The 25,256-nt window shown below is 38.5% G+C and overlaps 1 protein-coding gene across 1 annotated transcript in view; it reads left to right on the forward strand.

Annotated features, from left to right (window-relative positions):
• The window catches only part of LOC149805843 (charged multivesicular body protein 6-like), a 48,430-nt gene that overhangs the window by 1,311 nt on the left and 21,863 nt on the right, over positions 1–25,256 (forward strand). Inside the window, exons 2-4 of the mRNA XM_089950565.1 lie at positions 1,948–2,057; positions 7,174–7,261; positions 15,025–15,111. Coding sequence (XP_089806691.1) covers positions 1,948–2,057; positions 7,174–7,261; positions 15,025–15,111 — 285 coding nt within the window. The remainder of the gene's footprint in view (positions 1–1,947; positions 2,058–7,173; positions 7,262–15,024; positions 15,112–25,256) is intronic.

Consider the following 25,256-nt stretch of genomic DNA (forward strand, 5'->3'; position numbering starts at 1 on the left):
ATCAGCACAACAGGAGACATTACAAACTTGTTCCCCCATGTATGATAAATTATACATTTCAGCATCTTCCTCCAAATTTTTGAGAAATTTATTACCTTAATTTATGCTACCTCAAAAATACCTAGTATTTAGTTGGTCACTATTTCTAGTGAAAGTTAGGATAAAGTCTACTGGCAGCAGCATAATCCCCATAATGTCCAGTCACAAAATGTTTTTTTTGTATTGAAATGAATATGAAAATTTTGATTTCCTTTGGCAGTATGGTGATTGCTAGGGCATCAGAATTTGTTACCACGAACAGAACTTTTGCAATTTCTACCAACAAGTTCTGTGTTCTGTGACATTTCCCCAAGATCAATTTTTATACAGTAAAAACTGCTATGAGCGACCACCTGTCGTTTCTGACCACAATCGTAATGTAATCATAATCCCAATCACAAAGTTGTCTATTCAAGTTGTTGTGACCAGGTTACATATTTTGCTCATAGAGTTAATCCCTGTATGTCATCTTTGGATGAAGCTGTTGACTTTTGTCTCTGAGTAAATGGTTCTGTTTCTGGGTGAGATAATTGTTTCTCTTTATTTCATTAATTGTTAGATATGCAATGCACATGTATTGATTTTTCATATTTTCCCACAGCCAAGTCAAAACCATCTTTACGCTTGATTTTACTACTGAGCACTAATAATTTTAACACACAGAACCTTAATAACAATGGACGAACTTTGAACTAAAAAAAGAAAAATTTTAATGCTGGAGAAAATAATTATTGTAACTGAAAGAAGTGAAAAAGAGAAGACCACTTGCAAAAAAAGAAGTTTAATTGTTGGTAGAACAAATTTAGTTTGTTATAAAGGAAAATGAGTAATTCAGAAATGATTTCATCTGCTAAAATGTGATCTTCAAATGTAAATGTGATTTCATGTTTAATGATAGAAGTATAGTATTGTTTTTAGATGAATGCATACAATATTTTAGCAAGATCTATTAATAAAGAATAGAATATAGGTACAGTGATTGTGGTTATTTTACTTGAAATTGTTCTGAAACTGGACCTTTGAAACTGGTCTTTTTGTACAAATATGCTATGAGAGACCACATGTCTTGAGAGACCGCTTTTTGTTGGCAGAAGAGGTGGTCTCTCATAACAGGTTTTACTGTCATTGGATTGTGAATATTTTTCTGAATCAAATATAACTGCAAATGTTGATTTTGATTTTAAATATTTTTAAAAAATATATAAAGAGGTCATGTTTAAAGTCTTTAATAAGGACATTAAAAATTGTGTTACCCAGATTCAATTTTGTTGTTATCTGTTAAGTTTGTAAAAACAAAATATTGCAAAAAAAAGACAAATTTAACATAAATTTATAGATTTACATCAAAATGATGTTTTATGCAAATTTTTTGTCATTTGGTATCCACATGGTTCCATTTTATATTGGATACACATGACTGTCTCACACTGGCAAGTTAAAAAAAAGATTCCAGGAAATGTGAGAAAATAATTATTTTAAATACATTATTCTGAGCTTTTGCGTGTTTCAAAGCTGGGTTAACATGGGAACTATAACATTATACATGTATTTAAGATGGATTGAAGTCAATTAAGTGGTCCAATATTGACAATAGTATTGGTGCTCAACATTGTGCATATTTTTCTTTTGTCTTTGGGTGAGACAGACACAGAGACAGAGACGCATGTATTGCATAAGGTTTTCATTTCTCATATGTGTAGGATATACTCTGTGCACTGGATAAAACTATAAATACAAAATACACTGACTATAATATCAGCCAGCAGACTCAAAGTGACTAGCCTTTTCCAATTAACAGCTATACATGTACTGCTTTTCAATTTGTACTGTATTTTTAGAAATCTGTTTAAATTTCCATGGTGAATAAATTGAGTTTCAATTTGTTTTTTGTTATTTTTATTTTTAAAGCAATTAAAGCAACAGAGAGACAAAGTTAAGCAGTACCAAAAGAAGATTGCCGTACAGATAGAAAAGGACAGAGAAGTTGCCAAGCTTCTCCTTAGAGATGGAAAGAAAGAGTAAGTTCTAGATTATGTGATAAAATTGTTGGGATAATAATTTCCTAATGTATATAGAGTACCTTTGCAGGCTGCAGGCCATATGCTTGAGACCCCTGTCTTAATGCATATTGCAAGGGAAAGGTTTAAACTTAGACTGCATTCAGTGTAGAAAATGAATGCACAAAAAGTAGAACCATTGCATATATCAGCACTGCAGAATTTATTAGTTTGTGAGACCTGAACATAGAGTCGACAGCAGAGAGATGATCAGCTTAAGAAAAATGAGCAAATGTGGGTTTTTGCACATTATTTCTATAGGGAGAGGGTTAAGCAGGTAAGATAATCAACCAATATTTACATAGTGTAATAATTGCAAAGATTTAAAAAAATAATTGATACATACTTCACAATAGATGGAGTATTATATATTGGTCAGAAATATTAAATTAATACAAAAGAGCCTCATTTTGGATGGGTGGGGTGGTCCCAGGAATTTATGCTGTGAGGATTTAATTTTGAGAAAGAGTGGTTACTTTTATGTTAAATGACGTACTTTCAGTTTTTCACTGAAATCTGATTTGAAAGACTTTTTGTCATGACTGCATTTTTCATGTACAGAACAGATTTCATACTGGTCAGTTATAATACATTGCCAAGGGGGGCCCTGAGTGGCCAAGTGGTCTAAAGTGCTCTCCATTACGGATCACTGCCATCTCACCTCTGTCAGTGTGGGTTTGAGTCTTGGATTCAGCCAATGTGAGTATGTGAGAAAGCTTGCCAGTAGCTTCTCGTTGGTTGGTGGTTCTTTCCGGGATTTTCCCGGGTTCTTCCTCCACCATTAATACTGGCCGTCATGTATAGCCTATCCTGTGCTGAAAAATGGCGTTAAACCCTACAACAACAACAACAACAACATTGCCAAGGATGACAACAATACTTCAGAGAAAGATTATGAGTCATCATTAACAACTGCCACCTAATCACCTTGGAATCAGTGTCATACACCAAAAATTATCTTTGACAGGGCAGTCTTTTTTAGTCTGCGGGCTTGGCATATGTATGAGCTCACAAAATGCCTGTGACTAGGTTAGGACTTGAAAGCCAGCAAATCAGTATTCATACAAAAATTTTTTTTCAGATGTAAGTGACCAGTTAAAATATGAATATTTTTTATCTATTTGTCAAAACTTGCTTCAGATAATAAATACAGTTATACTTGTCTTGAAAGGTGCTGCTATGAGAGACCACCTTTTTAATGCACAGGTTTATTCAGTACATTGTGTTTTAATCTGTTGTAAGAGACTATTAATTTTTGGCAGAAAGGCAAAAAACAGAGAGGCATCCTCTCATCTTCTGGTAGAGTCTGCACTATTTACAGCACCCTTGCTCCTTGAATGTATCATTGGAAGAGGCTTCATTTACCCCAGGTCTGAGCTGGGACATTCTCTCTCATTGTCTCTGTCAGTCACTGCTCCATCCTACCCATTGACTTCAGTGAAGGAGGAAGAAATCGGTTTGTTGGACAAGGTGATAAACAAGGTTTATTGTCTTCACCCATCTCTGGATTTGTGTCCCAAGCCCACCACCTTGTAAGACACATCATATTTTTCGAGTTTCCACCCAGCCAGACCTATTACTGCTTCCCCACTTAGTCATGGTCAGGAAGCTTTCACTAAAGTTTTCAGAACTGGTTGGGCAGCATGTGTGGTGTTTGGGTCTCGCCTCAATGTTGAGACCTTTGGTCTTTCCAGCTAGGTATGGGGTTCACATGCCAACCTGACCTTTTAACCTCCCATCTTAGATGCTGAGGCATCAAAAGTGGGCATTTCTTAAGACACATGGGCTCCTTTCACGTAAGATACTGGACAGTTTACTGCTAATGCTAAGTCACTGGTTACCATAGCATCTCGTGTTTACATTTTTGGGGCAGCTTCCTTCAACTTGTTAAAGGAGGAATCACTGGAAGCATTCGCCAGGACATTTCATCATGCTCTATTACTGTCCATGGTACTATCGGGAGAGTTGCTCCACATCCACATAGATATGGCTGTAGACACTTTCAAGGTTTTGCTTGAGCACAGCTAAAACCTCCCTCTCCTGTGGTGCATTCAGCCTTCTACCCAATAGGTACCTGATTAGCATCTCTAACCTAAAAGGATGATACTGGTTTCAGTTCTGGGAAGTTTTTCCTCTAACAAGGACCCCCATGCAGTTTCAGCAGCTGAATCAGATACATTTAAAGAAAGAGATGCAATCACTTCTTTGGAAGGACACAATAGAGAGGGTATTAATGACCAGTCCAGTCCTGCTACTGATCCCAGTTTACTCAGGATCATCCCAGATTATTAGCACAGGAAGAAATACCTCTGATTCTACTTGGTTGAAGAGGTTTTCCAATTTTGCACTTTGCCAGTCAGCCTAACCTTCATGCCCAGAGCATATACCTTGGTAATGGGAGTAATACCTATCCACTTAAGGTCACTGATGATTCTTATCCTCCACTAATTTGATGATTTGTTGGTCCATAATGGCCACTTAGAACTCCAAAGTCACACTCTGTCCTGCTGCTGGCCCATAATGACCAGGCTGCACCTTTTACCCAACCTAGAGAAATTTGAGCTTGTATATTTAGGGATGAATTCCTCAAAACATGGGATTAGTATGTGTCCCAAAGGAAAGAGTTGACAGGATTCTGGTTCTGTTGAAGCACTGAAAACCATGAGCTGGTTGTTGGCTTGCCTATTTGTGTTTCTTCTGGGGACTTTGAACTCCACAGTGGACCTAGTTTCCCTAGGTAGACTTCACTTGCACCCTCTCCACTTTCTTCTTATGCCAAACTGAAATTAGGACAGGAACCCCCAAATAGCTCAGATTTCTTCTTCAAATACATTCTTAAATCACATTAAACAATAGCCTGCCACCTTGCTAATCCAGCCCTTCTAAAAGACAAGAAATCATCTTTTCTGTCTAGCTCATATAGGCAAAGGGCAATAACTCTTGCCAATTACCTGCCCTTGCCATTGTCAGGTGTCGTCAGTTCTTAGCTTCACTGCTGTACTGATAATATCATACATTTTACCTCTAATAATCCAAGCCATTTTAATGTTCAGATTGGATCATCCAACTTTCATTTTGGATTTATTGTGGGACAGTTGTTCTTCTGAAGGCTGTATAAGTTATTTTTACAATTTCAGTTTTAGTGACTATGTAACCTTTATGGACTTCATCTATTTAAGACCATGTTACACCATGCTCTTGTTGACTGCATGTTGTCATTTATGAGTTAGCATGACACTATTTTTGTTTGGAACATTAGTAACAGAGATGGTTTTAGTGACTTAATAATATGCTGCATTGCTAATTCATGCTTTGTTTTCCCTTCTTGTGTCATTTCATGCATTAGTTTTCAAAAGACCTGGCCATTGGTGTGAATTCTCACATTGACAGCCTTCAAAGTTATTTTGAGCTACATAGACTGGTGTCTTGCTCACTTATGCCAAAATGGAATTTCTTGTGTCTTCTGGTCCTGAACTTAAACCCCCTAAAAGCCTTTGGGTGAAGCTTCCTTCAAGAATATTACCCTCAAGACTGTTTTCTTGCTGTCTTTAGCATTTGTGAAATGAAGGAGTGAATTTCATGCCCATTCTAAAATCTAGTGGCAGTTACAATTGGGTATCTCTCCTTTATCATTCAGGTTTATTATCCCTAATTAAAGTGGCTAAAGTTACAGATTCTAATTTACAGTATTGGACATTCCAACAGTAAGGGTGAGTATATCTTAGTTTAAATCAGTTTTTGAGGCCATCAGCCTCCTACTCCACTGAAAAATTTAGCTATGCAATACAAACAGGTAAGATTTTACTGATAGTGAAATGTGGTTGTGGGGAGGGGTAAATTAATTTTAATGATGTACTACTTACCTCTCAGTATTGCCAGATTCCCTCCTCCCAGCCCACTCCAATTTCCCATTAGTAGTCTGGTCCTGAAAAGATGAAGACTACAGCACATGTGCCAGGGACATGGGCAACAGTATGAGTTCTTTTTATAAAATGGGTAATTCGATCAGGGAATAACAAGTTAATGTAAAATTGACAGACAAGTTTTACATCATCATATATAATATGAGCAATGTATAATACAATATGGTTTTTTAACTGTACATGTCTAAGATTTGATGAATTATAGTGAGAATTTATTGTGGTAACATTTGTATCTATGTAAGTTTGAAATAGAAATTAGAAATAGTGTTGTGTCTTTGCTATTCGTAATTCTTCAGTTTCATTATTCTTTTATGTTTTTCATAATTTGTTCTATCCATTTATCTGTCTATCCTTCACACTTTCATTTTTGGAGTGGAAGTCTTAAAAGGTTTAAATCCCAACAACACTGTGTACATGCATGTGCACATTTGTACCTTCAGAACTATTTACAGGTAAGTGTATATTGTAACTGCTGCCATAGTAACAGAGAGTGCTACTCCATTTATGCAACCCAGCCTTATTGTTTGCAAACATTTTTACTTTGATGTAAATCACTGCACAGAGCACAGTCCAGATCTATTTTGGGTTTACAAATCATGTTCTGACTATACAAATATATACCCAAGTTTATTTTGCATATTTAAAACCCAGTCCATACTCCCCCAGCCCAGCATTCACTGTCACCTGCATACAATGACTCACAGGTCATAGTGCAAAATGCATCACATATGCTGTAGCTGCATATTACATTTTCAGAAAATTTAAGAAATAATTTTAAAATGTTTACATCTGATCTTTGAAAACTTCCCTTGGACCCCAGATGTGGAAGCCAAGGCTGATATTCCTTTTTGAAAATGGCTTCCCCAAGGGCAACATAACCAAAGAGTTTTGTGAATTTCCACCCAGCAGTTTAGAAAATGTGGTAACAAACATATGAAGGGTGTTGCACTACCCAACTAAAAAAAGAGATAAGACAAAGGAAGGAGTCAGTATTAGCTACAGTATAGTGTCCATTATTAAGGATAAAACTGTATTGCTGTTGTTGTGTTCAACTTATTTCTTGTATTTTTACATCTTTCATGCCCAGTGCATAAAGTGAGAATCAGACGTTTGGATGAAACATTTGTATTTATTTGCATTCTGTTTAACTCTAGGAAAGCAAAACTTCTGCTACGCAAAAAGAAGTTCCAAGAGACTCAGATAGAAAAAATGGATGGACAGCTGGACAACATAGAGAGAATGGTACAGTATGCAGCACTGGTTATAGTAGAAAATTCACAAGAATACTTGCCCTGAATCCAATCAGCATGTTCCAGATTTGCTTTTTCTTGTCTTATTATTAAGATTGAATTGTTGACAGAGACTTTAGAAAAATACAAAACTTTTAGAAATGGATTTTTAAAGTTTTTGGGAAAACACCTTTAAACTAAATCATCCGCACTTTCTTCCTTGGAGCTCTGGAAAATTGAAAGTTACCATACTTAAGGTCATTATGATTGAAAGAAATGCAATCAAGTCCCAGTCACTCTTTCTCATCAGTCATGCCATTACGAATGATGTCATGGTTGGTTGAACAAAGTCAGCTTTGTAACTAGAACAGTGCATTATCCCAACCATTTGTAAAAATAGATTTGGATGAAATTTAACATCCTGAATGTGTCTTATACAACTATTACCTGTAGTTAAATTTTGTGGGGTAGTTCATCATAGATGCCTGAACTATACCTGGTTAAAATTTACTATAGATGGTTAAAATTTACTTTAATTCATTAAGTTGTGATTTTCTAAAACTTAATTGTTTTAAAATGTCAAAACTTTAGTTTGCTCAAACATCGTTCTTCACCATATGATGCATGCTTAAGACAACTGTAAGTTACTATGGATACGCCATAGCATAGTTGCACATGACTATTTCTCCAACAAATCCATTACCTGATCATATTACATTGGGATAAATTTCTTTGTTACCAGCCCTCTCAGAAGACGAAACATGTCATTTTGTCTATATATTATATATCGACAAAGGGAAGCAGTTCTTATATGATAACTCCCCTGTCTACCTGCTTGGTGGCTACTGGTATATCCCTTTTAAACATTTTTATTTTCGCTGACGTTTGCTAATAATGTCCTCCAGACACTCAGTTAAATTTTATAAATTTACAACTTAAATGTAATCATCCACATTTCTTTTTCAATTGTACCATAAGTCAAAATGTTGTTTTATATGGTACATACAGTGAGTTTATTAATATTCTTGCAGTTATTGCCCCATTCGTTATTATCACATGTGATCTTGATCACTTTAGAAATTTTCAGATGTTGTACTTATCACCTATTACACTTCTAAGGCATTTTGATAATGCAGTTTATTTCATTTATATATCTGCTGTGGTCCCCTTCTTACACAAGGTCACCCCATCAACTCAGGGAAATTGTCCATTTAAGATGAGTGGCCTTTCCAGACTTGCACAATTAGTTGTGAGAAGTGTATGTAGTAAGAAAGCCACATTTAATATAAAAGCATTAATATCTTCATTTAAAAGTAACATATCTTTTTTAAAGATTCTTCTTGTCTTAAAAATAAACATACTTCAAGTAAATATATATTAATATTTCTTGAGCATGAAATGTGAGTGGTGTATTTTTGGCATGCGTGTTACAAAACCATTAAAAATGTTGTCATTTAAATCTTGGAACAAACATCACTTGGCAGTAGAATCATTCTCTTTACATTTACTCCATTTTCCCACTGATGCAGAATATTCTCCTTAACTGTTATGATGTTCTTTGTTTGAGTCTTTCCAACATCATGTTTTTTAATTAAGAACTTTTGAGCCCTCCCCAATGTGATTGAATAAATAACTTTTACTTTTTCTTCTTTAAATATGTTACCCAGTCATAATAACTTAGGAGAACTACTACTACCTCACAAATCCAGCCCTCACAAATAGAACTTTTGGCTAAAAATAGCTAAAAGTTATCTGCCCACCTAGTCAGGCATCACAATCTCCCATTGATATAGGGATTGGTGGCAAAATCTATGAATATCCCAGTTACTACTTTTGCTCCTGCTGAAAGCATGCAATCTTCATGAGAGACCTTGCAAAAGCCAGAATCATGCAGACAAAACTTTTGTAGAGTAGATGAAATATCTTGTTTATAAAGGAAGTAATACAGATTCTGTCACATGAATTTCTGGTCTTTGTCTGGTGCCGGGATTTGTTCAAGGTTAATTTCTCTTTGTGTATAAATCCACAAAAGTTATGTTGACCATGTTCTCATCTTCTCAATGACGTCCAGAAATAATCATCAAAGAGAAGAACTCAACAACTGTGTGAAACCTAAAACAATATTGTTGAGCCCATAACTGTATTGGTCCTTATAATAATGTAGTCTAGTCAACAATTTCAGTAATGAAAGCCTGACATTGGGAAATGGATTGTTGGTAGAGGTAGTTGGATTACTTACCGTACTGTATGAATTAAATATTGGTTCTGGACAGATATTAGATAAAATGTGGCCAATTTTGAGGGGTAAATTTGACATTTTTGGCCTTAAATGCTGGCAGCATGCCACATCAGAGGGATGGCTGCATACAGGGGGTACTTTGTACACTAACTCATTGGTGCCTAGAAAACTGTTTGTGTAGAGAAGGTGGCCCCTGGTAATTGGGCTGTATAAGGGGGGACCACTGTATATGCACCAGATATATTGATAAACTGTCACCGACATCCTCTAGCATCCCACACAAGGCATGAGACTGCTCTCCTTTCATCAGATTTTGACCACCCAATCTCACAAAAGATGTGTGATCCAGTGCACAACCACATTTCATTATTCAAACCCCTCCACTTTCATCATCCTACTTTCATATCCCAAGCAATCCCCTGAAGGAGGATAATTTTCTACAAGAAAATTGAGTGTAAAAAACACCTGAAACATGTCTGGATTTTGGTGTAGAGGAGTTATCTATGCTTAACATTTTGTCTATCTAGATATGGAATGCTTAACACACAGGTTAACAAGTCTTTTTCCCATATGCACTGAAAGTATATCTCATGCTTTGAAGAAAGTGCCAAACAAGACATTGTTAGGTGAGGACATTTCTTACATCTTCTCAGTCTACTCACAGCGGTGGTGGACCTGTTACATTTACTGGACCTTAGAGGGTCAGTGGTATGTGGATTCTTTTAGAGAAGGGTCTTCATATTAACATTATGGAAGTGAAAGCCATTTTCAATTCCTTCTGCACCAGGGTAGAAAATACCCATGGCGATATGGTCTTGATAATGGCAGACATTTTCATTTGTGTTGACATACCTCTGCATGAGGGGAACAATCACCAGACTTTTGCCTCAATCTAGGGGAATACCTTCATGGGTACTCCCAATATCAGGCATGTCTTACACATTACTGGCCAGCTCGGTGTCATGGCTGGCTTGTTACCAAAGGAAGACAACTACTTCATACAGAATTGTCCATCAGATGCTTGATATTCCGTTTTCTTTTTTCCTGGCCTTAGAAGCATGAGCTGTACCCATTCTTTAATCAGCTGATAGGTAATGTGGGCATACACATTTCTTCTTTCAGCTGTGATTATGGAGATAATTAAGAAATGAAGGGCTCAGGCTGCAATAGCTCATTTTGCCCCACGAAGATGACACATCCTGGATCAAGAATCTGCTCAATTTAGTGAAAGACATACCCAAAGAAGTCATAGTGACCTCCACTCTGATCAAGTACTCTAGATTGCCTCTATTACATCCATGTCCAGAAAACTCACGTTCGCTCCTAGTTCCTTTCAGGGGTGTCCTAGTAAAAATGGAGTTTATAGCTTTAATCAAGGACATGATCACAACAGCTGAAGCTAATCCACTTTGAGGACATACAAAGGGAAATCATGTTTCAGTGGTTGGTGTCACATCCATGATGCTGCACGACTATCAGCACTCATTCCCTAGTAGTGAACCTCTTTCTCTTAAAGACAAGAAGCTAGCCCCTCTCACAATCAAGAGGTACTGTTCCATGATCTCCTACAAGTTCAGACCTCATGGAAGAGATTATTTTGGCCACAACAAGGTAATTGCCAACTTGCAGTCCAGTTTTGACATATCCAGATCATGCTCACTCACACTAATTCCCAGAGGAATCTCTCACAAGGCCAAACTCATCTAAGTTTGAGCCTTTCATATTTATGATAACACTAACTTAAACATATGGAGTAAGTGAGCTACATACAATATCCATAGATCTGAACTACATGCAGTTTTGTTCTGATGGTATTAGTCATTCTAATGACATAATCTGGTTCCTTCTTAAAAACAGCTTGCTGTCACTAGTCAACCAACAGTAACTATTTGTTCCTTCTCCTTAATCAATCTCACAAGAGAAGCAAAGCAGCAAGACCCTGCAAATACCCTCAGATGTTACCAGAGATGTACAAACAATATCCACACCACTGTAAAGAGTATTCCTACTGCTGAAGGGCAAAATGCAAGACATAACCCCAATTGGGAGAAGTTCATCCTTTTAGTAGAACAATCTTGCTCCAGCTTGGTGACACAGGTAGAGGTAGGCTGGTCAGTATTTCCTCCTCCTTTTACCTATCAAGATAGCAAAGTTTTTTGTAAACTATGTTTCTCCATTAATACTTACCTGATTACTTTTTTTTGTAAATTATGTTTCTCCTTTAATACTTACCTGGTTACTTTTTTTGCAAATTATGTTTCTCCTTTAATACTTACCTGATTATATTATTAATATTCCCTCCTACTCTTCACCACAATGCAAGCATCGTTTAAGGTGTCACCTCTGTCTGCATGGGTTCATGTCATGGGCTCAGCCAGTGTGGGAATGTGAGAAAGCTGCCAGTAGCTTCCCATGAGTCAGTGGTTCTGGGCCGAGGCTTTCCTGGGTTCTTCTTCCACCAAATATACTAGCCAGCACATATAGACAATCTTGCGCTGAGAAATGGTGTTAAACCCCAAAAGAAGAAGAAGTTTGAACTGGACATACTGGTAGCCAACTAGATGGTAGCAAGGGGAGTTAACCCATAAGAGTTGCTTTCCTTAAATAAAGAAAAAATACATTTTCTGTCTTTCTGGGAGGGCTGGGTTTGAGGTAGCAGAGAAAGTTCTCCTAATGTAATGTGATCAGGTAAGTATTATAGGAGAAACTTAATTTACTGAAAAATTTGACTACCAGAAATAAATTCAAATGGTTTATTTATGAAATGTTTTACTTCCAGGCATTGACGTGACATGAAAGCTCAGTATAGTCTTTTAATTAATTGAATATATCAAAATAGCAATCATATATGATTTGAAAAATTAAACAGTTTGCCGGAACACTCAAGAAAGACTGTGAACCCTCAATACTTTCTCTTGGGTTAAATTTGTTCCCTAATGGCAAATCTATAAGCCATCTGCGGTAAAACATGTTGAGAAAGGGCATTGAATTGATCAGCAAATATTGTCCTTTATGGCCAGGTGTTTGTTATACACATGGACATGTGTGAAAAAAACTAAATTAGTTGTCAATATATGTAATCTTTTGGCACACATATCCTCCATATGGACCTGTACAATGATACCATAGCTTCAGTCTCTGTTAGTCATATCATGTGACATGCAGTAGAGTACATCAGATTTATTCTACATCCCTAGGGAACAAAGAGAATATTTTATAATCCTATTACAGGGCTCAAATTTAACACAAATTTCTTTGTAGCTAGAAGAACTAGTATATTGAGACATTTACTAGTCCTGCCAAATCTTTACTAGTCCTGTTCACAAAACAATGTCACACAGCTTTCATGTATGTTTACCGATTACATTTTAAAGTTCGAACAACCCGCAACAAAACTGGATGTTTTATGTGTGTTTGCTTTGCAAATTTGCATACACCAGTTACACCACATAACATTCCTTTCCTCGTCATAATTCAGCCATTCCCTGTCTTTTGTCCATTTCTTCTGAAATTTTCCATTACGCTTTTCCCTATCATAAAAATTATTCCTCGTCATTCTCATTCAACTTTTGCTATTTTTCTGGTCGCTGAACACCTGTCAAATGCCACATTTTGCCCGTCTTATAAGGAGGGAATTGTGCCTTGTTTTGAAATGAGAGATGTTATAGCTGACGCGAATTATTTAAAGCAAGAAAGGGAATGGCACAGTGTCCTTTATATAAGAAAGTCAGAGCAAGAAACACGTTTCAAAACACGTGTCTTTGCCCCCTCCCATAATTAAATGGCCTCTCCCTAACAAAGACTTAACTTCAGCGGATGTTCTGCTTGATCAAAGCAGTGGCTATTGTAAACACTGTTATAAAATATCAGCATCAGAAGATAGTGTTAGTTTCAGCTTGGAAAAGGTGTGTTCCCATCAAACGAAGTCATCTGACACTCAGCACGTTGTATTTAACAGCTCCAATTACGGTATCATAAGTCATAAGTTTGGTAATTGTTCCTAATTAATCGAAACTCAATGTATTGTTGAAATTAATAATAAGGCAGAAAATTTTCAAATCTTAGATGCCCATGCTCAGAGATTTTAATTCCCAACAGATGTACGGCATTCTGCTTGGATATCTCCATGTGTATTCAATTATTTGTTCATTCTTGTAAGGGAAAAATATAAAAACTATTCTTATCATCATAGAAAAAATAGTTGTATGGAAAGGATGTGTCAATAATGTAATCATAATAAATTGATCTAATTTTTATAATTATTTCGATGTAAATTATGTAGTTTCCTGTTTGTTACTGTTGGAACGTTTGGGTAGTGAGCAAACAAAAAAAACCTTAAACAAAAAAACCGTGTGAACTAATTTCTTTGAATAGTTTTTGCCATGTTCTTTTGTGTGGTATACCACTTTGTAGTTTGTTACTGTGGTCGAGTGAGTAAAGTGGGATACCACATTTTTTCATTTAATTCGTTATCAGATTAATTAGGATCAATTACCAAACTTCTGTTGTTAATGACGGGGCCATAATTTGCGCTGTTAAGTGAAATGCACAAAATCGGATGGATTCTTGTTATAGAAACGCACCTTTCCGAGGCAGAAATTGACTTCATCTTCTCATGCTAATATTTTATGACTCTGTTTACAATGGCCACTGCGTTGATTCTACGGAACATCTGCTAAGTCAAGTCTTTATTAGGGAATGGCATAAACAAATGCTGACTATTGATAACCGAAACTTACTAGCCCATCGGACTATTAACATTATGAAAGTTAATAGTCCGACAGGAAATCTGGTAGCCTCGGGATAGCGGACTACCGCTAACTTCAAACCCTGTATTATAAAGTACCTCTTCTGGGTGCAGATATATAATGTGCCCTCCTGGTGTTTCAGTGAACAAAACACTTTGCTCCAATTGCCATGGCACTAAATAACATACTTTTGTTGCAGTTCTGTAAAACACCAAACCAAACCATTTTAAAGGGTAGTCAAAATCACACTTCCGATCAGTCTAGTTTATCATTCATTGTTTGCTTTTGTGTCTATTTTATTTATTTACATTCTGCCAGATCATTATTTATTTATTGACAGCTACATAATCTAGAGTTTACGTTATGCCAGATCATTATTTATTGATAGGTACATGATTTAGAAGTTACATTATACCAGATCATTGTCTATTTATTGAGAGATATATGATTTAGAGTTTGCATTATTCTAGATCATTATTTATTTATTTATTGACATGTACATAATCTAGAGTTTATGTCAGATCATTTATTTGTTGACAGGTAAATGATTTAGGATTTACATTATGCCAGATCATTGTTTATTTATTGAGACGTATATGATTTATAGTTTGCAATATTCCAGAGTATTGACGGGTACCTTATCTAGAGTTTATATTATGCCAGGTCATTGTTTATTTATTAACAGATACATGATGTACAGTTTGAATTGTTCCAAATCATTATTTATTTATTGACAGGTACATGATTTATAATTTGTATTATGCCAGATCATTATTTATTTATTGACAGGTACATGATCTTGAGTTTGCTCAGATTGAAAGCCAGGTTATACAAGGCCTCAAAGTTGGTAATGACTCACTGAAGAAAATGCACGAGGTGAGTCAAATACCTTGTGTGTACAATATCTTTCTATCAGTATTGGAAATAGAGTCACAGTTATACACTTTTTGTGTTATACATTTTTACAATTTTGTCTAAAGTGAGTTTATAGAATAGTAAGGTGTAAAATTTTTGTAGCTTTAAAAGCAGTTCTGTATTAAAATTAAAATTATTTCAGAATAATTTCTTTCAGTCTTTTAAGCACATTTTACTTCCTTTTTCAGGAAGTCAGTTTTTGAATTTTCTTCCAGCAGCAGGGGGGGCGAATCGGACATTTTGTCCAATCGTCATTTGGCTTAATTAATACTTTCTGCATTCAGCGGATCCGGTGTCGTCAGCGCCCGGTAAAAAAAAACGACGTCGTCGTCGGGGGGTCGTCCAATCGTCATTTGGTTTAATTAATACTTTCTGCGCGCCGATCCCAGCGTCGTCAGCGTCCGGTAAAAAAGCGCGACGACCGCGTCGATGTCATTGGCCCCCCCTGCTGCTAAGAAGTTATTTACAATGAAAATTATTTACAACTAACCGAATATTTGGTCAAGTCCGATACGATATCGTGTCCGAGGATCATGTAAATTTATCGTTACAAATCCATGTGGGGTCGACTGAGCATGACTAAAAAAGTTTCGAAAACCATTAAAGTCCATGTCACCGCCGCACCATGTCTGCCAAATATTTCGTAGCGTGTGTGTATCAACGCCGTTGAATACAGCAAGAATATTACAGTTGTCTCTGATTACTTTTGGAATCTGAGTGTATCGTTGAGTGACATATATCACGTCGGTGTTTTTATGCCTCCCTCTGGAAAATATCCTAGCTGGGTTTTTTTGATTGTCTAACATAACATCATCGTACACGACTAGATTGTTAACGTCGCCATCAATATCATCAATACCTGGTGCATCATTGATATCTGTAATAAACTCAATAACATTTTTTTCAGCGATCGCTGATGCATTCTCGTTAAAATCTTTCAACACCTCGTAGCATCGTTGATCATCCACGCTAGGGGCGATTAAATACAACTTATCCCACTTCATCCATCTCATTATTAAATTGAGTAACAATTGCGTCTTGCCGGATCCAGATGGTCCGATGATAATCATCCGGATCGAGTTTGGTAACGCTGCAACATGCTTAACTGGTTCTCTTGTTTTAGTCGCCGAAAAATCAATTATATTCATATCTCTATACATAAATTATGGATTTATATTGTGTGAAGTGTAGAGTGCGTACTGGCACAAATGATATGACAACCGTTACAACAAGAAATAACAGATCGGCACTTACTGGTAAGTGTGCACGATGCGGTACAAAGAAATTTAGATTTATTTCTATTAGACCCGGGGATGCTTTAAAAAAAAGCGAGGAGGTGATATTGCAGCCAAGTTATCAAAACTCCCCGGAACACCGTGGGCAAAGTATCCAGGAGAAAAGCACCTCTCAGGATATAGCTACTGTGGCCCCGGAACACGATTAGATATCAGACTCGATGAGCAAAATCAGCCCAAACCCGGTGAGTATCCAATAAACGCTATCGATAAGGCGTGTCATGCTCATGATGTTGCTTACTACAAAAGTAGCGATCTGCAACAGCGTCATATCGCGGATGTAAAATTAATTCACGCGTTAAATGCTATTCCTGATAAATCATTCAAAGAAAAATTGGCTTCATGGTTGGTAAAATCGGCTATGAAAGGTAAATTAATGATTGGAAGCGGAGCTTCTCGCGCTGGTAATTGAAAACGCTAGCGTTTATAATAACAACATGGAATCCATCTATTATTCTCTGAGAGGATACTGGAAGGGGAAGGCCGCAATTGGTAAACTCGCAAGCGCTGCAAAGGTAACAAAGGCCGTTGCGGTTAATTGGTTATCCAAACAGGCTATATGGCAAATCTATCTACCACCACCTAAACAAATCAACTTCTCGCTCTTTGATGTTACCGTACCCAATGAAGTTCATCAAGCTGATATACTATTTCTGCCGCATGACAACGGTTACAAATACGCGCTAACTGTAGTTGATGTTGCGAGTCGATACAAACAAGCGGAGCCGTTAAAAACAAAGTCAGCAACTGAAGTAGCCGATGCGTTTGAGCGGATTTACCGAAGGGGTCCTCTGCGCTGGCCAAATCTATTACAAGTTGATCCTGGCAATGAATTTCGCGGCGCTGTTTTATCAACGCTGAAACATCATAGCGTCGCGATACGACGAGGTCATACTGCGCTACATCGTGATCAGGCAATTGTTGAACGATTCAATCCGACTCTTGCTGAACGGTTATTTGGATATCAATACGCGAAAGAATTCATCCAGGAAAAACGATCTCGTGAATGGGTTAAAAGATTACCAGGCGTAATTGCAGCGTTAAATAACGAGATTACCCGAGCAATCAACATGAAGCCCAGCGACGCGATTAAAAAAAAGTATATACCCGGAAGATCAAAAATAGATAGCGTTTCCAAGCCGATTCTCGGCGATGTCACTGTTAGATATCTGTATGAACCAGGAGAGCTTGAAGGCGGTAAAAAAAGAGCTACTGATCCTATTTGGAGTGTTACCACACATAACATATCAACGATAACACGATCAACTGGTAGACCACCGATCTATAGACTGGATTCAACTGCCCCACAGCGGGGCTTTACACGCGAGCAACTACAAGTGATACCTGACGATACTCAATTGCCCCCGCGTGGTCTTAACTAGCGCCGTTGCGTCTATTGCACTCAAGACAGGTCAACCTCACATTGTTTTTGACATGACCGAGACTGTTATCGATCCTGTCCACGGTAAATTGGCGAGCGTCTTTATCCGAATAACGCCAGCGCATTACACAATTGCAAACTCGCGCAGTGATTATTCTGTTGTTGTCGTAACGCAATTATTAATTCGGCATCAATATCAAAACGCCGCTGTTTTTTTTTTATCCTGTTGGCGGTAACCCGAGAGTTTTCTATCAATGACGCTTGCATCGATGATGTCATCGTTGTCACTGGCTTCGTCAATAACAATTCTTCGAAGCTGATTTATCCTCCGTACTCGGGACACTGCAAGATAGACTAGATTTGACCATTCGATGCGATTATCAACCATCCAAACAATTGTGTCCGTGATGGTTAATCTCTGCGAGGAATGTATTGTTGTTGCGTATCCTAGCGTCCACGGGGATTTATCAGCACGTAGCGCGTCCTCGACGACGCTGATATCAACGAGCACGATATCATTCAGCACGAGAACTTGTTTTTTTGTCCCTGACGCTGTCGGGCCCGGGATTTCAACTTCAATGTTCTGCCGCCGTGTGTCAGCGGGTCTATAACACAACGGCACTGGACGCGTTGGAAACTTTTCCTTATGCAACGCAAACAACTTCCGCTGAAGTGTGTCTCTGACTATCTTTCTACTCGCTACAATCAAATCGTTTGGTCTCCATGTTTCCCAGAATTCATTTAACGGCGTTTCCGGAATCACCTCGCGGATTATTTCACATTGAACTCTATCCGGCTGTAATCTGATTAATTTTTTAACCTCGCGCAGTTGTTCATCAAGTGCTCGGTAATCAGTATCAGTTTCTTCATAATAGTCCACATAACCCTTTAACCAATCATGTGGACCCTCGCCGACAAATGGTGGTGGTTGGCCATGATCTCCGCACATTATCACCGCTGTATTCGCGCGCAGCAACCACTCAAGAAACATTTGTAAAACATCTAACGAAACAGTACATATCTCATCCCAGATGATAACCTCAGGAATAAATTTTTCCCCCATTCGATCAGGAGTCCACTCACCGCCGCTGTATCGAAAAAAGCTGTGATAAGTAACGGCGTCAACATTTCGTTGTTTTATCTCTCGCGCTAGTCTATGGGTCGGTGTAAGCACGATTATACTTGCCCGCGTTCGAAATAATTCAATTGCCCGAGTCGTCTTTCCTGACCCGCCACAGCCGCTTAAATAAACTGTTTTATATCTACAAATTGGATCAGAACACGGTGGTGCATTAGACCATTCTGATAGATTATCACCGCGTAAAGTAATTATTTTCAACGGTGACATCTGCTGACGGGGAATAATCGCGTCGTATTTCATTTTTAATTCTCCATGTACCCCAACTCTCGTCCGGACTAGTAAACTCGGCTATGTTTCCCTTATACTTTACGTCTATGTAAAATGAATCAACGGCTACTCTAACCGCGGTGTCGGGAAATCTATTTATCATCGAGAATAAATTGATACCAGCGTAACCCAGCATAGATGCCCTCAAATGTGGATACGCGGGGCTGTCTCCATCGCTGTAGGTAACAACTGTACCCAACCTTGTTCCATTGGACAAGAAAGCTGTTTTGCAGTTCACGTATCTATTTTTTGCCACTGCGTCCTTGATTACGAAATCATATTCTGCGTCATCTATAATCAGCCGTGAGCAATATCGTTTGTAGTCGCAGTTTTTTCCACCTTGTGTGAACTTACCAATTATTCTTCTACCGAGATCTTTTGCCTCGCGGTTTCGTTGGTTGAATATCTTTTTGGACCATTCGATGATATATTCCTCGTCGGCATCAATGTGTTTTCTGGATTCGTCAACTATGCTATCTAGACGCTCTGGTTCTGGTAACCAGACTTCAGTCTGCGCCCGATATGATATTATTGCGTCGCTGACAATCAACGATACAAGCATGCTACAATCAATCATAAACCGTAGCAGCGCTATTGGAAGCCATCTCTTTTCAGCCATGTGTCTACCGATCCAAATATAACAACAGCGATGAAGTCCTGCTGCGAATTCAAATGATACTATGCGAGCGAATCCGGTTAAATCAAAATCAGGCAGTGGTCCATTAATAGCAACACGAGTCATTTCATGTCTGGGGTGTCCAAATCGTTTAAAGTACTCAGCGGCTGATCCATACCCGAGAAAACTCGCTGGATAACAGGCAACCATATCAACGCAAATCATAGCGTCGCGGTTGTATTCAGTGTTCCATAGTCCACCGTGATAGTATTCCAAACAACTGGGTTGTACATCCGGTAGAAATTCCTTGCGCGTTGGTCTCCACACATTTTTCCTTGCTGCAACATGAGCCGCAACCGATGGAATCGTAAAACAATTTGTTAGCAGTTGTTCATCATGCTCTTCAAATTCCATGGCGGTTTTTTTCATCTTGTTGTGAAACGCTTCAGTGCGATATAATTCACCGTTTGGTCTTACAAACTGATCAAAGGTATCCACATCGTTTTCAGCGCTGCGAAGTAACCACACTGATACAGGGTTGTTTTTACACAAGCAGGCAATAGCATCAAATAGTTTCCTCTCCGCGAGAAAACCATCCTCTCCCAGGAATTCCCCCGGGATATACTTTACTGTTCTATCCCGTGGAAATATTGTGACCGCGGGCGTCCACGCGTGTTCGTTATGATCAATAATTTTGATTGGGGCTCCCTTTGATCTATACTTTGATTCGTATAATACTTCACCGGTTATCGTTGTAACGGTTATTGGAAATCTCAACGACGTTTCTAATCTCGCTATGTCGCTGATGGTTGCTCCTCGCTCGCGCACTGTCTCCTCCCATTGGTTTATTTTGCTACGTCGTAAATCGGTCAGTTTATTTCCTCGACACGCATTTGTAAAATGCTCTATTACTCGTTCTGCTACACAATTTATCCCCGTTGACTGTTTCATCGGCGCTAGTTTTCCGATATCAGGTTTCTTATTTAACGGGTATATTCCATAGACAACTGCTGTTTCAGGATACGCTCGTTCATAGTATGGTCTGTCAATTCCGGTTAACAGCCCTGGCTTGGAGTCGCGGCTAACAATGACTGATTTCTTGTCGCTGAGAACTGGTTCAAATTTATCACGTATGATCCAATTACCTGATTCCACCCGGACAATGAATTTTACTCTGAAGAAATACTTTTTACCGTCAAGTTGTGATATTATCGTTGCTGCGCGGTTGTCGTTCATGGTAGCATCAACAACACCATCAATTCGAAATGTTGACCAACTATGAGATGCACCATCACGCTTGAATTCATTGATACAATCGCGTATTTTATTCAACAGGGTTCTATCGTTTATTAACGCTTTTGGTGCGTCCTTGAGGGCTCTATCGAGATTGAACTTAATATTTTTCCAGGGCTTAATTGCTGCTAATCTCTCGAACTCCTCCATATAATTAAAACAAGTATTTAAATGAAAGAATATAGTATAATGAATCACTGCAAATGGTTGATGATTGGGTCGACAACCCCGTGCAATAAATCATGTAGAGGTGAATTCTGCGGGCATCATTTACAAAGCGTTCGTAATGGTTCAAATGGCCCCCTCCCGTGCTTGGTTTGCCACGTTGGGGTGCGTGGTAAATCACAATTATGTATCAATTGTGGCGGCAAACGATACAGGGAACTAAAACGCTATTATGACAAGCGAATAAAAAACGCCGTCATTGACTCCGTCAAGGACAAAATCATCAAAACTCCTCAGGACTGCATTGCAAGGTTTATAATTAAACCAAATAATGAATTAGACAAGTAGTATTATTATACAATGAACCAAGAATTTCAGCCGCATCCTGTGCTCGTTAATTACGAGGCATCTCGCGACGGCGTTGTTAGAAACCGCAGACTGAAGAAGCCGGTTGGTACCGTAAATAATCAGGGGTATTTGATGTTTGGTGCCGGGAAAAAAAGCTATTACGTTCATAGAATAATCTATGAAGCGTTTAACGGATTGATCAACGACGGTCTTGTTATTGATCACATTGATGGATGTCCTCAAAATAACAGACTGTGTAATCTGCAAGCCATCTCTCAGAGTCAAAATAATAAAAAAGGCCAAACTGGTAAGTTCTCAAAGCAAGCAAGGGGGGTCAAATCGTTTGATACATCAACGCACGAGGAAAAAATATTTCAGTCGATGAATGAGGCAGGAAAATATTTCGATATTTGTAGAGCCTCAGTACGAAAAGTAGCAGAACGAGTATATCAAACAGCGATCTCAAAAAAGACGGGTCACAGAATTCGATTTTCATATATAACATCAAAGGGAGATAACTCGTTTTGGGATAGCGTCGCATGACAAGAGTTACGTCCCTTGAAGTCCAATTAATGTTACGATTAATTAATCATTTTACGATGAAAACTAATGAAATACACAATGTTATCTAACAGCTGTATTCTTTTTTTTAATGTTTTATTCAAATATTTGGTTTCATTTAAATGCTGTGAAACACCATTAATAAGTATTCAAGGATTTAACGATTCAAGGGAATTCAAATTAACACACACCTTGTGACTGACGCGGTTGTATTAGTCACCTTATATATAAGACGACTCGTTATAAGCCTGGGGCTTTCGAAAGCCGATTCGATCAATCAAAACTAACCCACGCACTTGACCCAGGCGTGTGGTTGTCTTTTATTCACAATCATGCAACCGGGTTAATTTAATTGGGTTGCTTTTGATTGGTCGAATCGGCCGTAGAGTTCCGCCCCGCCGTTTTATGTTTGTGCTGTCCCATCATTTCATTGTAAATATATCCGTACGTCCCCCAAGCATATCTTCTGGGCGGTCTACGATGACGTTTGTCACCCTAGGCCTCCCTCCCGGAGATGTATGTTTCGGGGTTCCCTTGGGCTCAGATGGATGCGAAGGCACCCAAGGGGTTCCAAGATGTGAATTAAGTAACCGATGGGCCTCTCTGACGTCATAGGGCGCCAGCGGGGTTGCCAAACGGGTGTGCCGTCCAATCATAATACTCTCTGTTAACACGAAGATGCGGTGGCAACTTCATGTTATACGAGTCCATAATCACGCACATATTTCTCTAGGCAGTAAAGATGTTAACGTGCCTGGAGTTCATTTTTTTTTATTTAGAAATAAGATGTTTATAAGAATATGAATATCGAAGACATCAATAATATATTAACCGAGATTTCAAAATTAAAAAATCAAGGAATTGAATTATCTGATGGTCTCAACAGCGAAAGAATATTATCCGATTATGAAATTATTAACGAACAATCGAAACGGGGGCGTTTTACCCTGGCCCGCGAGTACGCTTTTATAAAACGATTACAACATACGATTAATGAAAACCTGTACCACAATGACGTAAATGCATTCATTGGACTATTCACTGCCGTTGAGACAGTACGAAAAAAACTCGGACGTGTTTATGAACGACGCCGGGAGATTTCTAGTAAGATTAAAAACATTAGAAAGATTATAGACGAAAACTCCGTGGAACCCCCAATTTAATGGCATACCTGTTCACGTAGCGTACGGAAGTGAATTTTTACGTTGTATACATTTTCTTTTCCCCGATAGGTCGTGGTAATGTGCGTCTGACGCTGCCACAGGGAAATTAGAAATTGCGGAGCAATTTGCAATAATGGTAGGCGAATCACTTACTACTCGGCTAGCCAGAGAGCGGCTAGCAGCGCTTAAAAAGTTCATACCGTTACGAGACAGGGTCCGAAAACAACTTCAAACGCGGCAACAACTACAAGCTGATTTTGCTGTTGGAAGCGAACAACTCTTTGCCCCGGTAAAAAGCGCAACTGTGCCCGTCCTCGGTGCGCTTGAAAAGATAGCGGCTCAGACCGAGCAAACAAAAGAGTCTCTGGAAACACTTCCTGCGAAAATAGCGGTTGCTACAACACACCAACGGAGGGAGAGGCCGCCACCACTCGCTATAAAGGACCCACAAGAACCTTATGTTACAATGGCCGATGAAGAAGAACTAGGCGCCACCGCAAGAGAACCAGAAGAAGAAATACAGGAAGAAATACAAGAACAGGAGGAGATAAAGGAGAATATACCCTCTAAAGTACTTACAAAGTCCACAATAGATAAAATTAGAGCCTTCGACAGCTACGAAGGATTAGTTTATTTTACTGCCATAAATTTTGATAAGGATTCACGAGAGATGTATATCAATAGCGATTACGAGAAAAATATAAAGTCGTTAAAGGATTGGACAAGAATAGTGTATTTGGCAAGTAAATATAAAAATGTATTACCACCGCGTGATAATAATTATATAATATTCCACGAGAAAGTAAAAAGTAAAGACCAAAGCACGGAAAAGGATACTCCGTTGGAAACTCTTCTGGTTTCAACGCTAGCGTTTCATGTCCTGGTAATGTTCTCAGTGATATATCACGGCTGGAGGTATTATTCGGAGGAAAACGAGCCGGAAATAACTCTCCGGAAATAATCAATGAGGCCGCTGATATTTGCAGGCGGTTATTTGCCGGTGGTATCATGGACATTAATGTATATCGAACGCTCATAGACGAACTCGTGGACGGTTTTGATGACCACGGTCATTACAGCGATTGACCAATCACTAATTGGAAAACACTGGTGTTTTTATAATAAAGATGATTATACACTACAACCATGATAAACCAGTCAGCGTCTACGTGGTAAACTCACGATTGCCTGTATACCGCGCGTGGTACGGAGACGGTCTCGGTAGCACCATTGCGGGGTTATTTACAAGAATGGCTCCAAAAGTGGCGCCGTTAGCTAAACAATTATCTATGAAGGCCATTGATGTTATTCGTGATAAGGGAATCGATGTTGCCGGAAAGGCGTTTTCTGCAGCAAAGGACAAACTAATGTCGTTGGTGAGAAGAAAAAAACAAACGCCGTTGCGTTCTACAACAGTGATGCCTGCAAATGTCAGTAAAGTAATAAATAACGCGGTGGAAAAAAAACTAGCGTCGATGGCCTCGCCGATGATGGCGGAGCCGTCCACTGATGCAACAACCAACGCGCTCATGAACGCGATAGCGGGAAGTGGTCTTAAACAGGATTCAAAGAATTTACGACGAAAACGACGTTGATGAATTGCAATTGAAAACACTCACATGATAATAATAAAATGTTTGCGCGAACCGCTGATCCCGCGTTTGATATGGACGCCCCAGTGCGCAGGGATGATTCTGTCCGTGATTATCAATTTTATTCCTATCAACCACCACAAGCCGACATACGATCGCGAATTGAACTTCAAGTCCAAGATACCAGTAAATACTTTTTGCCGTGTGAAGCGTTTATCGAAATTGAGGGAGAACTTGTAACAAATGCTGCCGATAATGCACCATACGCAAATGACGGTCGTGTT

Source organism: Sinohyriopsis cumingii, chromosome 2 (genome assembly GCF_028554795.1).
Source record: "Sinohyriopsis cumingii isolate HCF-2022 chromosome 2, ASM2855479v2, whole genome shotgun sequence".
Lineage (NCBI taxonomy): Eukaryota > Metazoa > Mollusca > Bivalvia > Unionida > Unionidae > Sinohyriopsis > Sinohyriopsis cumingii.